This window comes from Phalaenopsis equestris, unplaced genomic scaffold (assembly GCF_001263595.1).
Source record: "Phalaenopsis equestris unplaced genomic scaffold, ASM126359v1 Scaffold000730, whole genome shotgun sequence".
NCBI classification, from domain to species: Eukaryota; Viridiplantae; Streptophyta; class Magnoliopsida; order Asparagales; family Orchidaceae; genus Phalaenopsis; species Phalaenopsis equestris.
Window position 1 is genome coordinate 28,339 of NW_018165170.1, and position 20,589 is coordinate 48,927.

A 20,589-nucleotide genomic window follows, 5' to 3' on the forward strand; every position below is an offset into this window, starting at 1 on the left:
AAGGCATTAGAATCACTTTGGCTTGTAATATAAGTGTTTTTGAGGTCTCTCACATGTTAAATTCAACCACCATATGTGCTAGATGTTAAGCCTTTCAAGACATTGAAAGAGATCATTTTCAGAAATAGTCAAAAAAAATATTCATATTTTGGAATATTATTATGCAAATGGAGACATTGTTAAGTGTTGGCCCAATTTAGAGTTACCAAGTACATCTTTTTTATTGGAGCAATTACATACAAACCACACGAAACTTCCTATTTCCAAATCAACCATCACCTTTCATCCATTTTTCAAATTCTCACTCAAATATTAAAATTCATGGTAAAAACCTAACCCATATTTCTCATTTTTATCAAATTTTTAATATTTTAATTCTGACACACATAAATACATCGATTTGGTAGTTAAAAAAAATCACCTGGGTGATTAATTTGAAAATATCAATGTTTCAGGTGATCCGTATGTAATTATCGCTTTTTTATTTTATTTGAATAGACTGTATAATTTGAATGTTAACTAAAATTTATTGAAAATAATACCTCAATTAACTAGCAACAAGCCATGAGACTCTCATAGCTTGTTGCTAGTTAATTGTAATTGTAAGACATCCATACAACCTACTATTATTTCTTGTGACATGACCATACACACATTTGACCATATTTTTATATTAAATTTGCTATTTTTGATTCATATAATTTTCTTATCTTATATTTTGAATTGCTTATACTTTACAATAAGTTCGTATAAGTATATTAATTATTTAGAAAAAAATAATTGGTATAAATTACCAAATGCATAATACAAGTTACATCTAATGTATTTACATGTCTCACATCTAAACTTTTATATTTACACACATATCATTTTGATACATTAAACCTATGCATGAAATGAGAATAAAGATTTGAGTGCTATTTGTATAAATATGAAAGTTTATGTGTGCGGTAAATACATACATACATACATATGTATTTGTATACATACATATATATATGTATGTGTAGACATACCTATATATGTATGTGTATACATACATATATATGTATGTGTATACATACCTATATATGTATGTATACATACATATATATGTATGTGTACATACATATATATACTGTATGTATACATACATATATGTATGTATACATACATATATGTAGGGTTTAGGGTATATATATAACTAACCAACCGCACTTTCGAATAAGCTGCTGAAACATGTTTTCTAAACGGTGAGACGACGTTTTGAAAATGCCGTCAACACTTATGAGTTGCCCCAGACAGACCCTTACTTCTACAACAAATTTGTGAAACACATTAAATATAAATATTAAGGCGACAAAATATATGAATAAATAAAAATGGTGTGGTATGCATATAAATTTCACATTTTTCCAATACCTATTTTTATTTTCTCCTTTTGTTTTTATTTTTATTTTGTTTTTAAATTCATTTGATTGGTATAATTTTTATATATTTATGTTTCTTTTCAAAATAAATCAATTTATTTTTAGAAATATTCAGAATATCTAAAAATATTCCGAGTACTTAAAGAAAGGTTACCTAAATTAAATATATTCTAATTTAAATAAATACATTTGAAAAACAAATAAGGAAATAAAAAAATAAAAAATAAAAAAAGAAAATATAATTGATCCTAAACGCCCTAATTTTTTTAAAAGGAAAGTATTTTAACCCAGGTACTACGACGTTCTTTAACGGCCCCGTCGTCTCTCTTATCTGGTGATCCCAAGCCCTCGTTGGAGCAGTGTCTACTCAATCAGAAGGTTTGGCTTCGCCAGGGAAGGTGAGTATTCTACTCCTATACCTTTCTTGCGCCTCCATGCCAACCTAATCGGAAGCTTTCCTCTGTTCTTCTCCTTCTCGTCCTTCTTCGTCTGTCCTCTGCCCTCGGCTCCCAAGTTCCACTAATCGTGCACTTAACCTGTTCAAGAGCTACGTGGTATGGCGCTAGTGGATACGAGATTTAGGTTTTAGGGCTTTGGGGGTCATTGGTGCGTGTATTTTATACTTTACTTGAATCAAGTTGAAGCTTCAGGATTGATTGCTGTTTGTATGGTCATGCATCCTTATGAGAATTGCATTTGATGGGTACTTCGTGTACATTCATCTTAGTACTCATAGTGTTAAACCCTAGGTTATTGCGTATATGCCGGCAACAGTAGAGGAGACTGGTTAATTTAGGCCTGCCCGGTGCCTATTTGGAGGCTTAGCGATGCTCATTTTATCCGTAGTTTAGGATATATAAGATTCGGCAGAGCACGACGATGTTATATTGCTAATTTGACGGATCACTTGAAATGAAATAGGCAGAGGTAGAACAAAAATGGTAACGACGATGTTATATTGCTAATTTGACGGATCACTTCAAATGAAATAGAAGGCAGAGGTAGAACAAAAATGGTGGTAAAAAGCCTTCATATTAGAGGAAAAAAAGGATTTCCTAGGGTAAGATAAAATAAAAGATTGCACTACAGTTGTTTTCAAAGATACAAACTAATATAAAAATATTGAATAAATATAAAAAACTATGGTACAAATGAATGCTAAATTATAGTGGCCATGCTTATGTTGTTGGCCTTTTCTCATCATTCATCTTGTGTTCTAAGCATGCTTAACTATACATTCAACATTATTGGGATGGCATTTGAAGAAATGATACCTTTCATATCATAATTTTTATTGCATAGATTGATACTATAATATTGTTGTCAAAGTTATATTTAAAAAAAAAAGATATTATTCAGGCAAGGGTAAGAATTACTCTGGTGCCTTGTCATTGGCAAGATGTTTGGGTTCAACATGTTGTTGTTTTGACTATTTTGTTAACTGTAGAAGTTGAGTCGAAAGAGGCAAACTTACTACATATGCAACACGGTTGTGATTTTCACATCTAATTATTTTTAATATGCAAACATTTACGATGATTGAGATAGTTAGTTTTTCACTTGTGAACAAATTGGAAGTATTTTACTTTTTGAGAGTTTAAAAATTTGCTTATAACTATACACCCCACAAATAAACATGAATTTTAACATAATCAATGCCCTTTGTGGTTAAACTTTGTTGACATCTTGCCACTTGACAAAGATATTATGGAACTTTGATTTTCTTTGCTCTTTTTGTTGGTTTGAGGGAAGGAGAAGAGCGAGATCCCAAGTGTTTGAGAAGGAATTACTTATAGAGCTGGGCCAAGAGAGGAAGGAGAGTGGGTCTGAAAGGTAGGGGAGAGAGGGGTTGAGAGAGAAGCTAGTGTTTATAGAGAACAATCATTCTAGTTTTAAATAATTAAAGCATATTTCAAAATGCATTTCTAAGGCATTCTTTTTATAGATGATGATTCTGTTACTTGAGGTTAGTGCATCAAAGTATTAAAAGTAGAACCATCTTGTTTTTATTAAATTACACATCACAAATTAACATGAATCAATGGAAATAAACTGGAGAGCTTTTAATGATCTGTTAAGTGAAGGATCATTGATTTGTGATCATATTGCATTATTTCTCTATAAGCAAGATAAATCTTTTCTAAAAAGTTAAAGGACATGTTCATGATCGATGTGGATGCGGAACAACTTGTTTATAGGTCTAGAGCTTCAGAATGAGCTTTATAGTTCGTTAAAAGGCTTTAGCTGAGGATGCCATCATATATCACACTTGCATTAGCATACGGTAGATAATAGGCAATAACAATGGCAGAATGAGGTCAGTGCAATCATCATGTGGCTATGACATCAATTGAATATCCAAGAAAATGCATTTAACGGTTATTTGTTTCTCACTCAAGGTCAATAGACTCAAGCTTGAGCATGTATTAGATCTCATGTTCAAACAATTCTTAGTCATCATCAAGATTAAAACACTCATCAACTTATAAGCTTATCAACATACCATAAAGAACTATTCTCATTAAAGCAAGTGGTCACACAATTATGACATATGATCAAACCAAGTTGGAAGCGCTTGTGCTACTAATGGCATAGATGTAACATATGGATTTATTTTAGTCAAAATCTATTGCATATGATTCTTAGTTTTTGTGTTGATGCTAGGATATGGGATTAGGTTAAATTGAACATTGGTAATCATATGTACCTTGAAGTATTTTGATTTCATGTGAACTAGGATGCTTACATGATAATGAACATCAAATTTATTTCAGTCAAAATCTGCTCCATATGACAAGCGCTTCTCTCATTCTTAGTTTTTGTGCTGATGCTAGGATATGGGATTAGGTTAAATTGAACATACCTCGAAATTTTTTGATTTCACGTGAACTAGGATGCTTACATGATAATGAACATCTATGTTCACCATAGTACTCGAAATTTTTTGATTTCACGTGAACTAGGATGCTGACATGATAATGAACATCTATGTTCACCATAGTAGTCATATTTTGATTGTCTTTGATTATGTGATTTCATAGTTAATTTTATAGAACTTATGCAAGAGATTCAATTTATTGGTTGATCGTGGTTAGGCTATTTCTATAGTAGTAGTTTGAATCATTTTGCAGTATTTGCCTATTATTAATAGGTGATGGTTCTTATTGATGAGATGTGGGAATTAAACTTACCTTTTTGGATTGAGACAACAGGAAATTAAAGCATACAAAATTAGAATTTATGAATAGAGAAAGGCATGTAATTGCAACAACTACAATGGGTTTTAACATGCAATATTATATTTCTTGCAAGGATTTTCTTGCACAATAGTAGGAAGACTTGGAGCTGTTGGAATAACGGTTTATGCATGTTTTTGGTGGGCTGATTACTAACGTTTTGAAGAAGTTAGAGATGTGCTATTTTTTGTCATGCCACATTGGTAACTAGGCTCTGGTATTATGAAAAATCTATCAGATGTATTCTATAACAACAAGGGATTTGAATGTTAATTGGAATCAATGTTCCATGGTTGGGAAATAATGAGTTGTTTGCTATTGTGGAATGCAAAAGTATGTGATAGATTAAATGAAGATTAATATGATAGCTTTTTTTGGGAATAAATTAAGGGAGATATGAGCATTGGTTTGTAGCAAATACAAAAAAAATTAAATGATAAATGCATATTGGATATTATGAACTATTGAAGATGCTAGAAGGAAATGGAGCTAAGTGGAGATATGTTACTAGGGAATATTGGAGACATGAGAAGGAAATGTAGGCAATATGTTGTGGAATAAAGGTATCATGAAAGGTTTGGAATAGGTACTCAGGAAAGATTATGCTATGGTTATGTTGGAATGGTTTGATTTATATGTTTTAAAAATATTTTATCTATTAAGTTATGCAAACATTAGCAATTTGCAACCTAGAAAAATTTTTCTTAAGATTTAATGGAAAGAGATTTATGGGAATTAGGAAGGATATTTGAAAGCAATCTTTTCGAAGCGGGAGAAGAGGGATTAAATGTTGGTGTTGGTTGTTTATTTATATGGCCAGGGTTTTGGTGCAAAAGGTTGAGAGACTCTTGTTGCAGGGATTTTCTTGGGTTACTTGTGGCTAGAAGGTCTTTAGTTCAAAAGAAGAGAATTATTATGAGGTGAAATGTTGATGGAAGTGGCAGTGTGATGAAGAAATAATAAAATAATATGATTGGGATGCAAAAAAGACAACATTGTTATGTTCATGCAAAAACATAATAACATTGAGAGTAAACAAGAACACAGTGGAACATATGCTTAAAGTATTGATTTTTAGTAAAGGCAACAATGTAGAGGGGTGGTGGTGAAATATTGGAAGATGAGGGATAAGAGATTTGGCCAAAGTACCTTTGCCATAGAATACATTGTGGGTGATTGTAGGCTTCTTGGAATGTATTTCATAGCTTTGATAGCATCTCACGAAAGTGACCTAGTATTTGAGCTTAAACCTTTTTTTGTTATTGCCATTGAGTTCAAAACAATGAGAAGAGAGAGATTGAGAGGCAGAAATAGAATTGCTTATAGGGAGAGGATGAAAGTGAATTGATAGCAAGGAGAAGCTGATATTTGGAAAGAGGAACTATAATTTGTGATGAGAAGAGAGAGATTGAGATTTAGAAGTAAAATGACTTAGAGGGAGGATAAAAGAGAAAGGATATAGGGAGCTCGAGATTAGAGAGAAACTAATGTTTACAGAAAGCAACTATCATTTTTTTATTCAATAATCAAAACATATTTATAGAACGTAATCCTAAGATCTTAAAGTAGAAGAGGGTTATTTTGCATAAATGATTAAAGTGTTTACATAAATTGAATTATTATTATTTCTTTTATTGCATGTCAATAAAATTGATATAAAATTACGCAATCTTATCATGAAATTGATAAACATTTGGTCATATTCTAAAATATGCACTTTGCTCTTTTCCTTTTCTTTTGTTGCACCATATTTGTCACTAGTGCTTTATTGATATGCTATTATTCCTATGAAGTAATATTCTTCTTCTTGGGCTTCCTTTTTTTCTACCCATATATACATGCTATTGTTGTTGTTGTAGTGGAAATGGAAAAATACCTTCAGTATTGAAGCAAGTTGCACCACAAAGTAACACAATGGATTAAACAATAGCTAATATGAGATGACGAGATTTACTTAGTTCAGTTGTAACAATTGCTATGCCTATGAAAGTGGAGAAAATTAGCGAAAATAATGTATGATAAGTAACAGTTACTAGTCTATCAATCCAATTTCACATGCTTAATCATTAAGAATCCCAAGAAACTCATAAATAAACTTACTTCACAGTACAATATTGATCTCCAAGATGATTATGTCTAGCTGATACATGTATCAAGACACCACTCAAATTTCCACGCATGTATAAAACACTTGGATTGAGGCAAGCATATTGTGGTATTGTTTGCTTCATCTCTATACAACTTATTTAAGGTAAGCATATTGGGGTATTCTAGGTAACAGATTTTATATACAACTTTGTTGTATCCTCTGCAATACATGTAACACTAAATTTTATAGCATCAGTTTTAACAATTCCTTCTTTGACTTAATATAATGTCTGTAATGGTGCGAAATTATCTAGGGGTAACAAATGAGACTTGTCATGGTAATTATTAGTTCATGGAAGAAGGAAAGGAGGATGGGTGAGCCTCCAAGATGATTTACTCCTTAACAGAGGGGAAAGATCCGATCCCTGATGAGATTTGAGATGAAATAGGAGAGAGAAGAATTATGAGACAACACAAAAGTTTTTCAAGTGATTTTGCTTTTTGACCCACACCCTGATGAAAAGAGTAGAAGGCTTTATAATTTTATGGAAAGAGAGATAAGTTCTCGAGCCCCCTAACTTTCAGCATCTTTATTAGACTACAGGTTTTCGAGAGTTTGGTTTCATAAAAGATGTAAAATATCTTACATGACGATCATGGTCAACTCTGGTAGTGTCAAATGATGTGGTTCATGTGGTAAGTTTGGAGAGTCAAGAGTCAAACATCTGGATGACTTGCAGGCGGTTGATGCTTGATAGTGACATGGAGATGTGCTAGCGACCCATTGCAGTGTGGCAAAGGATAATTCTAGCATGAAAATTTCTTTGTTCATGAAGTGATCTAATTGTATCATTGGAGCAACTAGATTTGATTGAGTTGGTTGCCACAAACTAGGTCAAATAGGGTAAACCCTTCTAGAGTTTGTGAAGTGAGTCTATTCATGTTTTGGTGCATTGTTCGTGTTAATAATTTTGGATGATTTGGTTAACTTAGATGGAGTGTTGGTGGAGAGCTTCATTTTGATTGGCGCTATGCTGGTTTTTTTTTGGACCCTATCTTCAATCTGCTCGATCAATGTTGCTAGATTGATCGAGCTAGAATTCAAATTTTCCATGGTTTGCAGACAATCTTGATGGAGTGCACAAAATAAGGTTTTACAATGGCAAAATCTAGATCTCTTTTATAACTCCTCATCTCCATGACAAACATTCAAGCTTCTAACGCCCCAAAGTAAAGGTCGTATGACGACGAAAGATCTAAAACACATTTTTATATATTGAAGTGCATCCATTAAAAGTTCTCCTAAATTTAATTTTTTTGCATATTTAAATTTTGCCTCCATGCCTTGAACGACTTAATGATACAATCTAACATAAAGATTCACTATGTTATAAAAAATCTAGTATGCTTGGTCTCCTCGTCAGGTTCTCCCACATCTCATGCTTTACTTTATTTGGGATCTTTTCTTGTGACCTAAAAGTTAACCCTTCTAACTTGATGCTTGTTGCTCCATCTTGAGCCACAAACGTTCTATTGTTGTTTCCTAGAAAAATATTGCCAAAGATGATTGGATGATCAAAAGAGCTTTTTCATCTCTTTCTTGGTAAGCCTGCATTTCAACAAGGAATTGTGCATTTTAGTACTCCAATATCAAAACACTTTGAGCTGTAATTTTTTTCGAACTGAAACTTCATGCCCATAGTACTCCTTACTTGGCTCTAATGTTACTTCGTGTAACAAAACGCCTAAACTTACATGCAATATGTTCTTAGGCTATAATTTAACAAAAGCGAGATCAAACAATGCTAATAACATGAGCCACCAAGACTTACAGATTATTGTTTAAAAAATCTTATGTTTACATTTGAGGAGAGAGAACCTATACCATTAAACACGGTAGTCTACAAAAATGTTGAGCAATATAAGACATTCAACGACCCACCCTCAAGTTCAAGTACTGTCATTAAGGTAGGAAGAAGAAAAGAAAAACAAATAAGATAATGTGATATTGTCTTCAAGATGATGTCAACTAGAAACTCTAGGGTATGCAGCTCATTCACAGTAAAATTCTTTAGCTGATGTGTCTCTATTTTGTTGAGAAATCTTAAACTATATGTATGAGTATGTGTACACTTATGTGTATTGTGTGTGAGAGAAAGAGATGCATAAAGCTTTGCATTGAAGGTGAGAGCTTAAATTCAATGTCATGCTTCGATACGTGAAGATTTAGAGTTGTGATTCCATTTGATCATGTGCCCTAAGAAGTTCAAACTGCAAATCTACTGAGGGCTATGATATGGCGGTGTATCACAATGATTGATGCATGATCATGTGCCCTAAGAAGTTCAAACTGCAAATCTTCTGAGGGCTATGATATGGCGGTGTATCATAATTCTTGATACAAACACAATGATTGATGCTTATTCCCAAGGCATTAGTTAAGTTAAGCAAGTATAGCTGATTTGGCTGTCCTCCATTTTGTCAAATAAGAGTTATTTTGATTTTGTGCAATAATTCTTCAAGTCTAGTACAATGCATGTTACAATAAACATTAAAACTTATTGAGTCAATTTCAATGGTAATCGTGATTTTGTTCAAAGTGCTAGTTTGCTATTTTTGTAGTTGTTACCTTGGGCCTAATCTTTATATTCAATCCATTTTCATTCCTCAATTTCTTTTTAGTTCCCCACTATTTTGAGGGAGTGGTAGCATAATTAAATTTACTAACAATCTACCCTAAGGGTTGTAGTGCACCAACAGCTAAAAAGCAAATCAGTTAATGATTCATCCCTTTCTATTCACAAATTACTATTTTTTGTTGGTTAATTGAAAGTGGGTGAAGCAGTTGAGTTATTCAAGCAATAAGCATTGTTTTTGTTCTAGCTAGTTTGGGATGTGGATTGCATGGTGAGGTATGTATGTCATGGAAGGAAGAAAGTTTATGGCTCAAATAGGATACCTTTGTACCCCAACCACCTTCAACAAGTGCTTTTGAAGTGCACTTCTTGAGTAAACTCAATAAAGTATGCTCTTTTGATCTTATTTTCTTTTATCTTTTATTTACCACCGCAAAGAGGGTTTTATAGAAAATAGGATGGAGGACATACCTAAGAAAGTTGTTATTGCTTTTTTTACAACTACAACAATAACAAGTTTTTGTCTCACTAAGTGGGGTCAGTTACATGAATTATTTTTCTTCATTGGGTCCTATTGAGCTCATATTTTTAATTAAATCTAATAAATTAATATCATTTTTCATACAAGAAGTCCAAGTCTTTTTAGGTCTGTCACTACCTTTCTTAACATATCTCAAATCTAAAACATCTACTCTCCTAATTGAGTCATCAGATGGCCAACATTTAATGTGATCTAATCATCCAATGTGACTCTCTAAAATTATTTCAGCCACGGGAGCTACTCAAACCCTATCACAGATATATTCATATATATTCATATCACAGATATATTCATTTCACATTTTGTCTCTTAAGTGTAATGCCACTCATCCTTTTGAGCATTCTGATCTCAACAACACAGTTTAATTTATACTTCTTTTTTACAGGTTGGCATTCTACGCCATAAAGCATTGCAAATCTCACCGTCTTATAAATTTTTTTCTTAAAGTTTAAACATTACTTTTCTATCACACAGTAGACCCAATGCGTTCCTCCATTTCAACCATCCAACATGAATTCTACTAATAACACCCCCATCTATAACAAGATCACTTTGAACAATAGACCTAAAAAATTTGAAAAGTTCGCTCATTTTAATTACTTGTTCAACCATTGTTATTGGTGTTTTTATGTGGGTTAAATCCCAAAATGGTTGTCAACTCTTCATATGTAGTTAGATTAGCTTGATAGTATCATATTTTCTTAATTTAGCACATGCATACAAAATTATTCCAAAATTATCTCTTTTCTAGAGATTGTGAAACAAAATTGTTCTCAGTTTGGCTCCTTGAGTTCACAAAATTGATCCCAATTTAGTCCCTGAGGGGCCATTTTGATCAATTTTATATGATCAAGATACTACATTGACCACCTATGAATAGTTAAGGTAACATGTTGAGATATACTTGATTTTGTGCTGATAAAGAAGAAACGATAGAAAAAACTATATCAATATATTCAAATGCAGCAGTTTTATAGTTAAAAATAGCTTATGCAGATAAAATGTGACATTTCATAAAATAAGTCATATTATAGTATTTTATTAAATTATAATAAAAAAACACAGTAGGGTTGGGATGCTTAGTTTTTTTTTTTTTTTCTTTGGGTGTTGGTAGAATGGTGGTGAACCCAATATCAATATATGTTTAAAGCAGGTATGTCACACGAATGACTAGTACACATACATTGGCTAGTTAATAAAATTAATCAAATTATATTAGAAGAAACAATGCCTTGCTTCAATTGAGTCCATATAAGAGGGTTGTGTTTTGGTTAGGCATGATGTTGTTCAAACTACTAATTTGCTAATGCTGAAGTGTAAAATTTAGATATACCTTGTATATCTAAACATATTTCACACAAATTTATATCTGCAAGACTGTGGTGTGGTACAAGAAAAATCTGTAAACCATTTTCTTTTAACTAGGCAACTCTCATGGGGTTACTGTATTTGTTTATCCATCAATTCAACGGATGGAATTCCTTTGGACACATTAAATGCAATTCCTATAATAAAAACATTTAGGGCGTATGCATGTGCCTGGTCAATGCGATACATTTAGAAACGTTTTTAGGAGCAATTTCCATCAACTCAAGCCAATGAAACCTTTTGGACATTACTTCTCTTATAATATCTATTTTGTTTTAACAAGCTTTGCAATACATTTGAATGCATCTATTGGTGCTCAAATTATACATAACTTTCATTTAATTTTCCACACCATTGGTTTCCATCAGAACCTTGGTGAACTATTGCTCAACGCAAGTTTTATTATATAAAGTTTAATTTATTTCTTTATTTAGTCAATACCTTAAAATTTTTACCTTTTCCATTGCACTAACTCTTATATTTAATGAGGCACAAGTAAAGCTAAGAAGTTTATTCTTTTATAAAGTTCTAGTTTAAAGTATTTGTTGTTCTAGTTGCTAGCACAGGTGAACTTGAAGGACCAATATTTTAGAGGTTTCAATATAAGGGACAGTGTGAGATTACATTGGGCTTAAATTGGAGTTGTAAAAATTTTTGTTGATTAATGGGAATTGGAGTAATATTAGGAATTCTATTGACAATGGAAATTAAAAAAAATGAGAAGGATAATTGATGATAAATTTTATTGCTAATGTAAATGCAAGATGAAATGGAATATGAATATAAAATAACTCATAGAAGGGAAATGATTCTACTTGACTATTGTGTTTTGCTATATATTTTCATAGAAGTTTAGAAGGGTTGTTAACATTGAAGTTTTATTAAACATTTAAGATAATACATGGTGTTTTATTTATTCTTTTTAGAAATATTTTTTTCTTTGTAGCTATCTATGATTTCGCTAATTTGTTTGTTCTAAATTTCTAGATAATGTGTGATTCTGTGTTTTTCTACAAAAAATTATGCATTTTCTATGTTTTCATTGACTTGGTGGCTTCCAATTTTGTAGATAATGTGCAGCAATTTTCATATTATTAATAGTCTGTAACTAAATTGTTTCACTCTACTTTAAAGCTTATTTAGATGGCAATTATACCTTTGGGAGGCACTTCAATACCTTATTTGGGAGTTCGGCCCCGGTTAGCACTTGGTTATTCATCTGGTAGAGCAAAAGCATGTGGTTTACCTCATATGCTGTTGCGCTATCAATTCGGGTAATTACTCTTTTTTGGGTTCTATAGTGCACTTTACATTGCATATTTTCCTTACCCATTAGTCTTATCTCAATTTATTTATTGTGAAGTATTTAATGTGGATGCTTGCTGCATGCTAATGTTTCATATTGTTCATAGAAGCACATATAAGACAACAAGAGCTTGTGCTCATTGTAGACTGTCAAGTATTTTAAAGTTGATCACAATAAATAATGTTTGGAATATTGCAATTTAAGTATGGTAAAACAAATAAAGAACTTGATAATTATTTTTTGAAACTCTTCTAACAAAAAAACATGTAGTGCATGATTAATAAAAAATTCAATATTGACTATAATTAAATTTATAAAATAATTTCAGGCTATCAGTCACATAATCCTTTAGTAGCCTTTAAGTTTTGAAAAATATAAAGTAATACTACATTATTTTTCTTATTCTAAATTGTAGTATATATATAATATTTTTCGGTGAAATATATCCAATAAAAAGGGAGAAATAGGAATTTGCTACTTACACAATTACAATGAATTTTAAATTTAAAATCTTTCTAATAGATGTTGGTGACTGCATATGGAAGTTAGGAGGGTGCAGATTGTTGCGATGTAAGATCGTACAACTTACACGCTTTCCATCAGGTGGAGTTGCCATGGCAAGACTGACAGAGCTAGTTGGCAGGCCTATACGGAGTACGTCAGGTGGTAGCACTATGCAGGCAGCTATTGGTAGTGGTTGTCATTGGGCGCAACAGGGGGGAGGCAGTATATAGTGCTGTTGCTAGCAGGATTATATCTGGAAGGCTTGTTAGGGAAGGAGATTGGCTATGAGATGAACTAAGTTGAGGCTGCTTAATCTAGTTAGATCTGTGAAATTGAGACTGCTTCAAAGCTTGTGAAGTCAAGGGTTGGAAGAGCAATGGCCTATTTTTCCTTTGAAAGAAACTTAGGTTGTGAATATTTCTCTTTTCTTCTGTTCTTTCTATTCTATAGTTTGAGGATTAGTTGATCTTGAAAATTTAAAATTGTATTTAATGTTGAGTCTTTTGGTTTAGATATACACGGAGGTTCAGATTCTATAAATTTTTTTGCAGGTGAAAACAGAGGCCCTTATTTCCCTAAAAAACCTATTAGAGATATGAGAATGGTTATTAGAAGAAGAGTAAAGTAAAGTCCCATAATCGCTGTTTGGTTGTCTACTTGGTGAATGTTTTCCTTTCCTAGATGTTTTTATGCTAAAAGGTAACATCAAAATTTTGAACTTCTACATAGGGTATCCTTTTGATTGAAAGTTTTGAACATATTGCCAATTGAGAGGATTGATATTTTTGTTTGTGTTGGAGCTTGTGGATCACTTGGGCAAGGTCTTTTGGAGGATGGGGATACTGTTGAAATGTAGGGTACTAGGATGCATTGGGAGGCTTGCCTGGTGACAAAATACACTTGTCACCTCTCAGCTTGCTGAGATGCACTATACGAGTAGCTAATTTACGTTAGCAATTTTGGACACTATTAAAAGCGCAAGTGCTGGAAATGTATAGGGCTATAATTAATTTATTAAGAAATAAGAATGTAGTCAATTCAAAGTTTTAAATTTTAAAATAGAACACTCGATTTTTTTTTTAAAAGGGAAAATGATTTCAGTTTAGTTCCTAGATTATTTAAAAATAATTAAAAGGGTCCTTTGCCGGGACTGTTTTAGTTTACCTTTAAAGAGTCTGGATTGTTTTAGTTTATATTTAAATAATCTCAGGATAAAATTAGCTTTTTATATAGTCTGAAATCATTTAGGTTTGTTGGAAATGGTTGGGGAACCATATTGTTTTTTTTTTTTTCATTATTTTAAGGATCCATAAATTTAAGATTGTAATGAATGTCTATGATATTTGAACTAATAAACTTTTGATTGAAATTTCACTAACCTAACGATAGCTACAGAAAAATGAAAGTGGTTAGGAAAATATGTTAGGACAACACAACCTCTCTCTTTATTTTTCATTAGTTTTAATTCTCAAAGGATTTATTGTGATGTTTCTTGATATGTAAATTTTCTGCTTATATCTGATTAGGAATACTCTATGATACCTTTTTGGAGAGTTGTCCCACTTTTTGGCCTTGGGCCTGTTGTAATAAATGTTTGGAAAATTGCCCAAAAGTTTTTTTAAAAGACTAAGGTAATTGCAAAATGTCTGGGGAACATTCTTGCAAGTTATTAAAAAAAAAGTGTCGGTATTCATTAGAAATTGATTTCAACATGATAAAATAAATGTTGGCAGATTATATACTTCTAATTTGTTAGCATTTATGAAAACAAAACTAAATTATAATCTTTAACTGGATGTATGATTAAATTCATATCAAGATTAATAATCTTGTTTCACACCCTTAAATAGTTTTAAACTACTATTTATTAAAATTAAAGAAAATTTAAATCAGAGTTTAAGTGAATTTGGCTCAATTCATTTGATTTCGACAATCAAAGAAATTCAAAATTATTTTGTTAATTCACACGAATAAATATTTGATTAAAATTTTGGGATCACATAGTTTTTGTTATCGTCAATTTGATTACTTTGAAGTTGCACCCTCCCCAATCAAAAGCCATCGCATCTCCTCCATCTCTTGATCTAATGCCATTATAAATAACATTCTCATTTCACTTTCACATGCTTACATAATATGTTGAAATTTAGCAAAATAATTTTATTGGTATCAAAAGGGGTATAAATACATGATACAAGAGTTATAAATTAGGAAATTCATAACACCCAAATCTCTAGGATTAAATGAATTCCTAATAACTATCTAGAAATATAAGAAAAATCATAAACCGGGAAGTACACAAACAAGAAATACATCAACTAGGAATATCCGAAAAGGAGAGAAATAAACACTAATAACTTTTAGCACTGCCTCTCAAAATGAAACATAGATGTCAATCATGTTCAACTTGGATTTGAAGTCGGCAAATAACAGACGAGGAAGATTATTTGTGAGAATAGGAACCAATTATCCAATAGATGAAACAAACATAAACAAATCTCCACAGATTCAAGTTTCTCCTTGATAAAGTGGTGATCAATTTCCAATTGCTTGGTTCGATCATGTTGGACCGGATTACGAACAATGCTAATGATGGATTTATTGTCACAAAACAGATGGAGAGGAGCAGTGACTGACATATGTGACTCAGTGAGCATAATGTGCAACCAGAGGGCTTCACACTCTCCCAAAGCCATGGAGCGAGACTCGACTTCAACATTACTACGAGCGACCACAAACAACTTTTTTTATTTTTCCAAGTGCAAGATTCCACATATGAAGGAGCAATAACCTGAGGCAGTTTTTCTATGATGGACGGACCCGACCCAATCAAAATCTGTATAAAGTGCAACAGAGCTGGAGCTGTGATGAGTGAACAAATAACCTGAGCCCAATGTTCCTTTTAAATAGTGAAAGATTTGATGAACCACAGTGAGATGGTGGGTGTAGGGGTCTTGCATAATGTGGAGAAGGATCAGTTGAGAGGAAAATAAGGCATCAAGATAGTTTGAAAGTTGTGGATTTTTGTGGGGGCTCTATTGATGAGTTAGTTGGTAGTGAGGATTCCATCATTCCAAAATTGTTTAGGGACATTGGTTTGAAATATAATTGAATGAGCAACTTCAAGAAGATGTCTATTTTTCTGCTTGACTATCCTGTTTTGTTGAGGGGTTTTCATATATGAACTATAATGGAGGATGCCCTTACTCACCAAGAATTCTCCCAATATAGAGTTAAAGTATTCACGATCATTGTCCGTTTGAAGAACTTGACTATTCGTTTTGAATTGGGTTAAAATGTAGTGGAAATTTTTAAAAATGGCGGCAACTTCATATTTATATTTTAAAATATTGACCCAGGACATCCGAGTGTACTCATCAGTTAGAGTAAGAAATCAAATTTTATTGGTTTAGCTCACAATTCGAGAGGGTCCCCATAAATCACTTTGAATAAGTGAAAAAAAAAAGAGGAAGGATTGTAAGGATGAGTTAGATATGTTAAATGTTGATGTTTAGCAAATTGACAAATTTCACATGTAAAAAAAGATGAATTTTATTAGTAAACATCAAGGGGTACAAATGTTATAAATAATGAAGTCTTGGATGTAGAACATGTAGTAGAAAGAGAAACTACAACTACAATATAAAAGCATAATAGAACATGTAGTAGAAAGAGAAACTACAGCTACTAGGCCGAGTGTTTGTGTCGTCTCTGATCGGTAAGATGTTGCATTTAGGTAAAGAAATGTGCAACACGAATTCTAAAGTCAGTTTGACTACAAGTTCAATCAACCCTTTACGCGCAATGGAATTACAAGAGCTGTCGAGAATGTTAATTGTATCTCGTCCGGAGCAAGGAGAATATGTCGAGAAGAAATGAGAAACTTCGATCATGTGGTCCATGACACTTGAATCCATGGGCTAGAAGATGCAAAACCAACGAGTGTCATAGAGATGTTACCTTGGTGGACATGAGAGGTTGATGGGCTTGAGAAAAGCTGACTAGACCCAAGCAATTTAGTCAAGTGCTCCATCTGACCCTTGATGGAGTTTACTGATTTGAGGATGGTTCAAGTAGGGGTCGACTGAACTATTGCAGATTTTGAGGTCGTAGGAAGACCTTTAACAGCAAAAGATTTGACCGAAGGCTTATTTACCAGTTTCTTGTGTTGCTTTCAACACTTATCACTGGCATTGTAGGGTTTGTGACAAAAATCATATGTAGAGTGAGTAGCTCGCAATGACGTGGCTGAGTGTGCAGTACTGTTGGACCAAGGCTGAAGACTTGGCTGAAGGAATGATATTGCCAAGCATGACAATTCTTCTGACTTTCTTTGCGGTGAATCTCAATAAATGTTGCTCAGGTTGAAGCAAGGTAATCGCATCCCCATCCAAGTATACAACTGCGGACTTCATCGAGATCTTTGTTCAGGCCTACCTGGAATTGAAACACGATCCTTTTCCAAAATTTTTTAAAGGGAAAAAAAATTGCAGGAGGGTCCCAAGTGTAGTTATAGCAGAGATCACATTCCATCCATAATGCAACCAAGTCGTTGTAGTACTGGGTCACCGTCTTTGATCCCTATTTCGCCTCGCGGATCTTTTTAGAAACCTCATAGAATTGTTCAAAATTACCTACCCCCGATGAGGTGTCACGAATGACAGTCCAAAGGGCATGTGCTGATGGAAGAAATAGGTACGAACAACCAATCAAGGTCTCCATTGAATTAATCAGCCATGAAATGACTATGGAGTTCTCGACTTCGCACATTGCACATGCTGGGTCATTCTTCGGAGATTCAAGAATCATACCTGTGAGACGACTGAATTTACCTTGATCTTTGACGAACAACGACACACCTTGAGAACATCGAGGAAATTAAAGTCGTTGAGTATATGGGTGATAATCAGGAAATTCATGTGGTTTTTCAGGTTTTTCGGTCTGCGGAAGGATTGAAGTAGGCATGATCCGTCGGTGGATTCAAGAACCGTGTCAGATGAAAGCTCCGTGGTGGAGGATTCAGCTATGGCCACGATGGAGCCAAAGGAGAGGTTGAGATGCTGAGACATGGGAGGAGAGGATTCCTTTCAAGGATATCAATAAACTAGGACTGCAAGAAGAAATTCAGCAAAAAAAAGGCCCTGTCAGGTAGGATGCCGGTCAGGTTGCAGGAAAGGGATTCCAGCCGAAAAGAATGGAGATCCTACTATTCTTGGTAAGAACCCTAGCTTAGGATGTCTTGCTGGGTAGATTTCCGGCTGTAGGAAAGGGTGTCGGTTGCGGGCAAGCCACCAGATGCTGGTCTTGGGATGATCCAGCTGGAATTCCAAGTGTAGGAAGGGCGTCTTGCGGTTGGAGAAGGGGAGGATTGATAGCTATAGTCTAGCAGGTGACAATTCCGATGACCGGAGAGGAATCCCGGTGACTAGGGTAAGATCCATTGGTTCTGATACTATGTTGGAATTTAGCAGGATAATTTTATTGATATTAAAATTGGCATAAATACAAGATACAAGAGTTTTAAAATAAGAAAGACAAAACACCCTACACCCAAATCTCTAGGATTAAATTAATTCCTAATAACTGCCTAGAGATAAAATGGAAGTCATAAACTAGGAAATGCACAAATAAGTAAATACATAGACTAGGAAATATCCGAAAAGGAAAAAAACAAATACTAATAACTTCTAACATATTATATAGATATATATTTGTGTGCGTGTGTGTAATATGCTAACATGTAGAATGTACAATTAACCTGCACATAATATAAACATATCATACATAGCATACATTATTACGTTATACACACTGCAAACATGCGCACATATGTAATATACTAACATATAGAACATATGTAATGTGGCAACATACAAGCAACATAATAAACGTTCGCATAACAAACATATAATCCATGACAAACTATGCTAACATACACAACATATATAATATTCTAACTTACATATGCTCTCTAATGCGTTGCATAAGAATGTGTACCATTGAAACATCACAATGATGGCCAAAATTTATTGCTGCATGAAGTAGTTTGTAAGCAAGGTTCCATTTGTGATGCTAGGCTGTGATCATGGATATGCATTTTCATAGTATTATGAATTTTTTGAGATAAAAAATAATAATTATAAAAAGTGTAAAACTTGATGAAGCACATATAATATGAAATTATACGATGAAATAAAATATTTTTGTCAACTAAAAAAAAATTAATAGAGTGTCATTATATTTTTATCATAATTTTATATTAATAAAATATCTAGTCAGTATAGATTCAAAGTTTATCATAATACGCGGGTAATTGTTTTTGAGCACGTGAGTTCGTTTTTAGATTTTAATGTTGTTTAGAAATAATTGAATAATAAATTAACAAAATTGATAAATTCTTAGGATAAATATTTTGTTAAGCCTATTGATTGATCAAGTACATACAATTATATTTTTCATCATACTAATATTCAAATAAAGTATAAGTTAATCTTAAACTTATATTAATATCATTAAATTTTTAATTCAAAGCAAAAAGTATAAGTCTTCTTGGAACGCATTTTATACTAATAGATTTGGTAGATATGAATTGAGAAATAAAACAACTGAAAAGGAAAAATGTGTTGGTAAGATTGGCTAGTTTAAATATTTAAATGAAACATATACTTCTTAAATAATAAGTTATATGTGTTTAGCAAAAAAATTAATATTTAAGCATGATTTTTCTTTTATGAGGACATTTCTATGCATTCTTGATTTACTTTTGAAAGTTTTTTTTTATGAGGACATTTCTATTTTGTTATATAATTTTAGAGTTAGATGCGTGGTAAAAATAACATTTTGGTTGATATAAAAACTATGTTTATGACTGAGAATAGATACTATTGATCAAGTCTAAAAGATGTTGTTAGAATTACAATCCAAAATAGTACTTATCAATAGATAAAATAAAATAAAATAGTATTTGATTTCGTTATTCTTTACATATTTAAGCTTTGTGAGTATTATCATGGACTTTGCTACATATTTATCGTGTACAACAACAACAACAACAAAGCCTTAATCCCACTATGTGGGGTCGGCTACATGAATCTTTTTTCTCCATTGCGTCCTATTTAGTGTCATATTTGCATTTAGTTAAATGTGTACATAATTTTATCGTGTACATAAAAAAAAATACATTTGTAGAATTTGATTGTTTTTCTAAAATGTGGCTTTTTGTATTTCATATTATAAAATTATTGATGCATCTAATGCTGCAAAATTATATTTTAAAGAAGTGTTTAAACTCTATGGATTGTCTAAAATTATTTTTGACAAGGATGTAAAATTTATGAGTTATGTTAGGGAAATTCGGTGAAAAACATTTGAACATAACTAAAAGTTTGAATTTATTATCATCTTCAAATTGATGGACAAATTTAGGTAGTTAATAGGAGTTCGGTTGATCTATTGCTTTGTTTGATTAAAGAGTATGTATCTAGTTAGGTTTGTAAATCTT

General features: G+C 32.6%; 1 protein-coding gene across 4 annotated transcripts in view; it reads left to right on the plus strand.

Annotated features, from left to right (window-relative positions):
- The first annotated feature begins 1,695 nt into the window (after positions 1-1,695).
- The window catches only part of LOC110030503 (chaperone protein dnaJ A6, chloroplastic-like), a 39,295-nt gene continuing 20,401 nt past the window's right edge, over positions 1,696-20,589 (plus strand). The window contains exons 1-2 of one of the 4 annotated variants that reach the window (XM_020733241.1): positions 1,696-1,807; positions 12,422-12,552. In XM_020733241.1, coding sequence (XP_020588900.1) covers positions 12,422-12,552 — 131 coding nt within the window. In that variant the 5' untranslated portion in view covers positions 1,696-1,807. The other 3 variants (XM_020733238.1, XM_020733239.1, XM_020733240.1) reach the window with 3 other exon arrangements.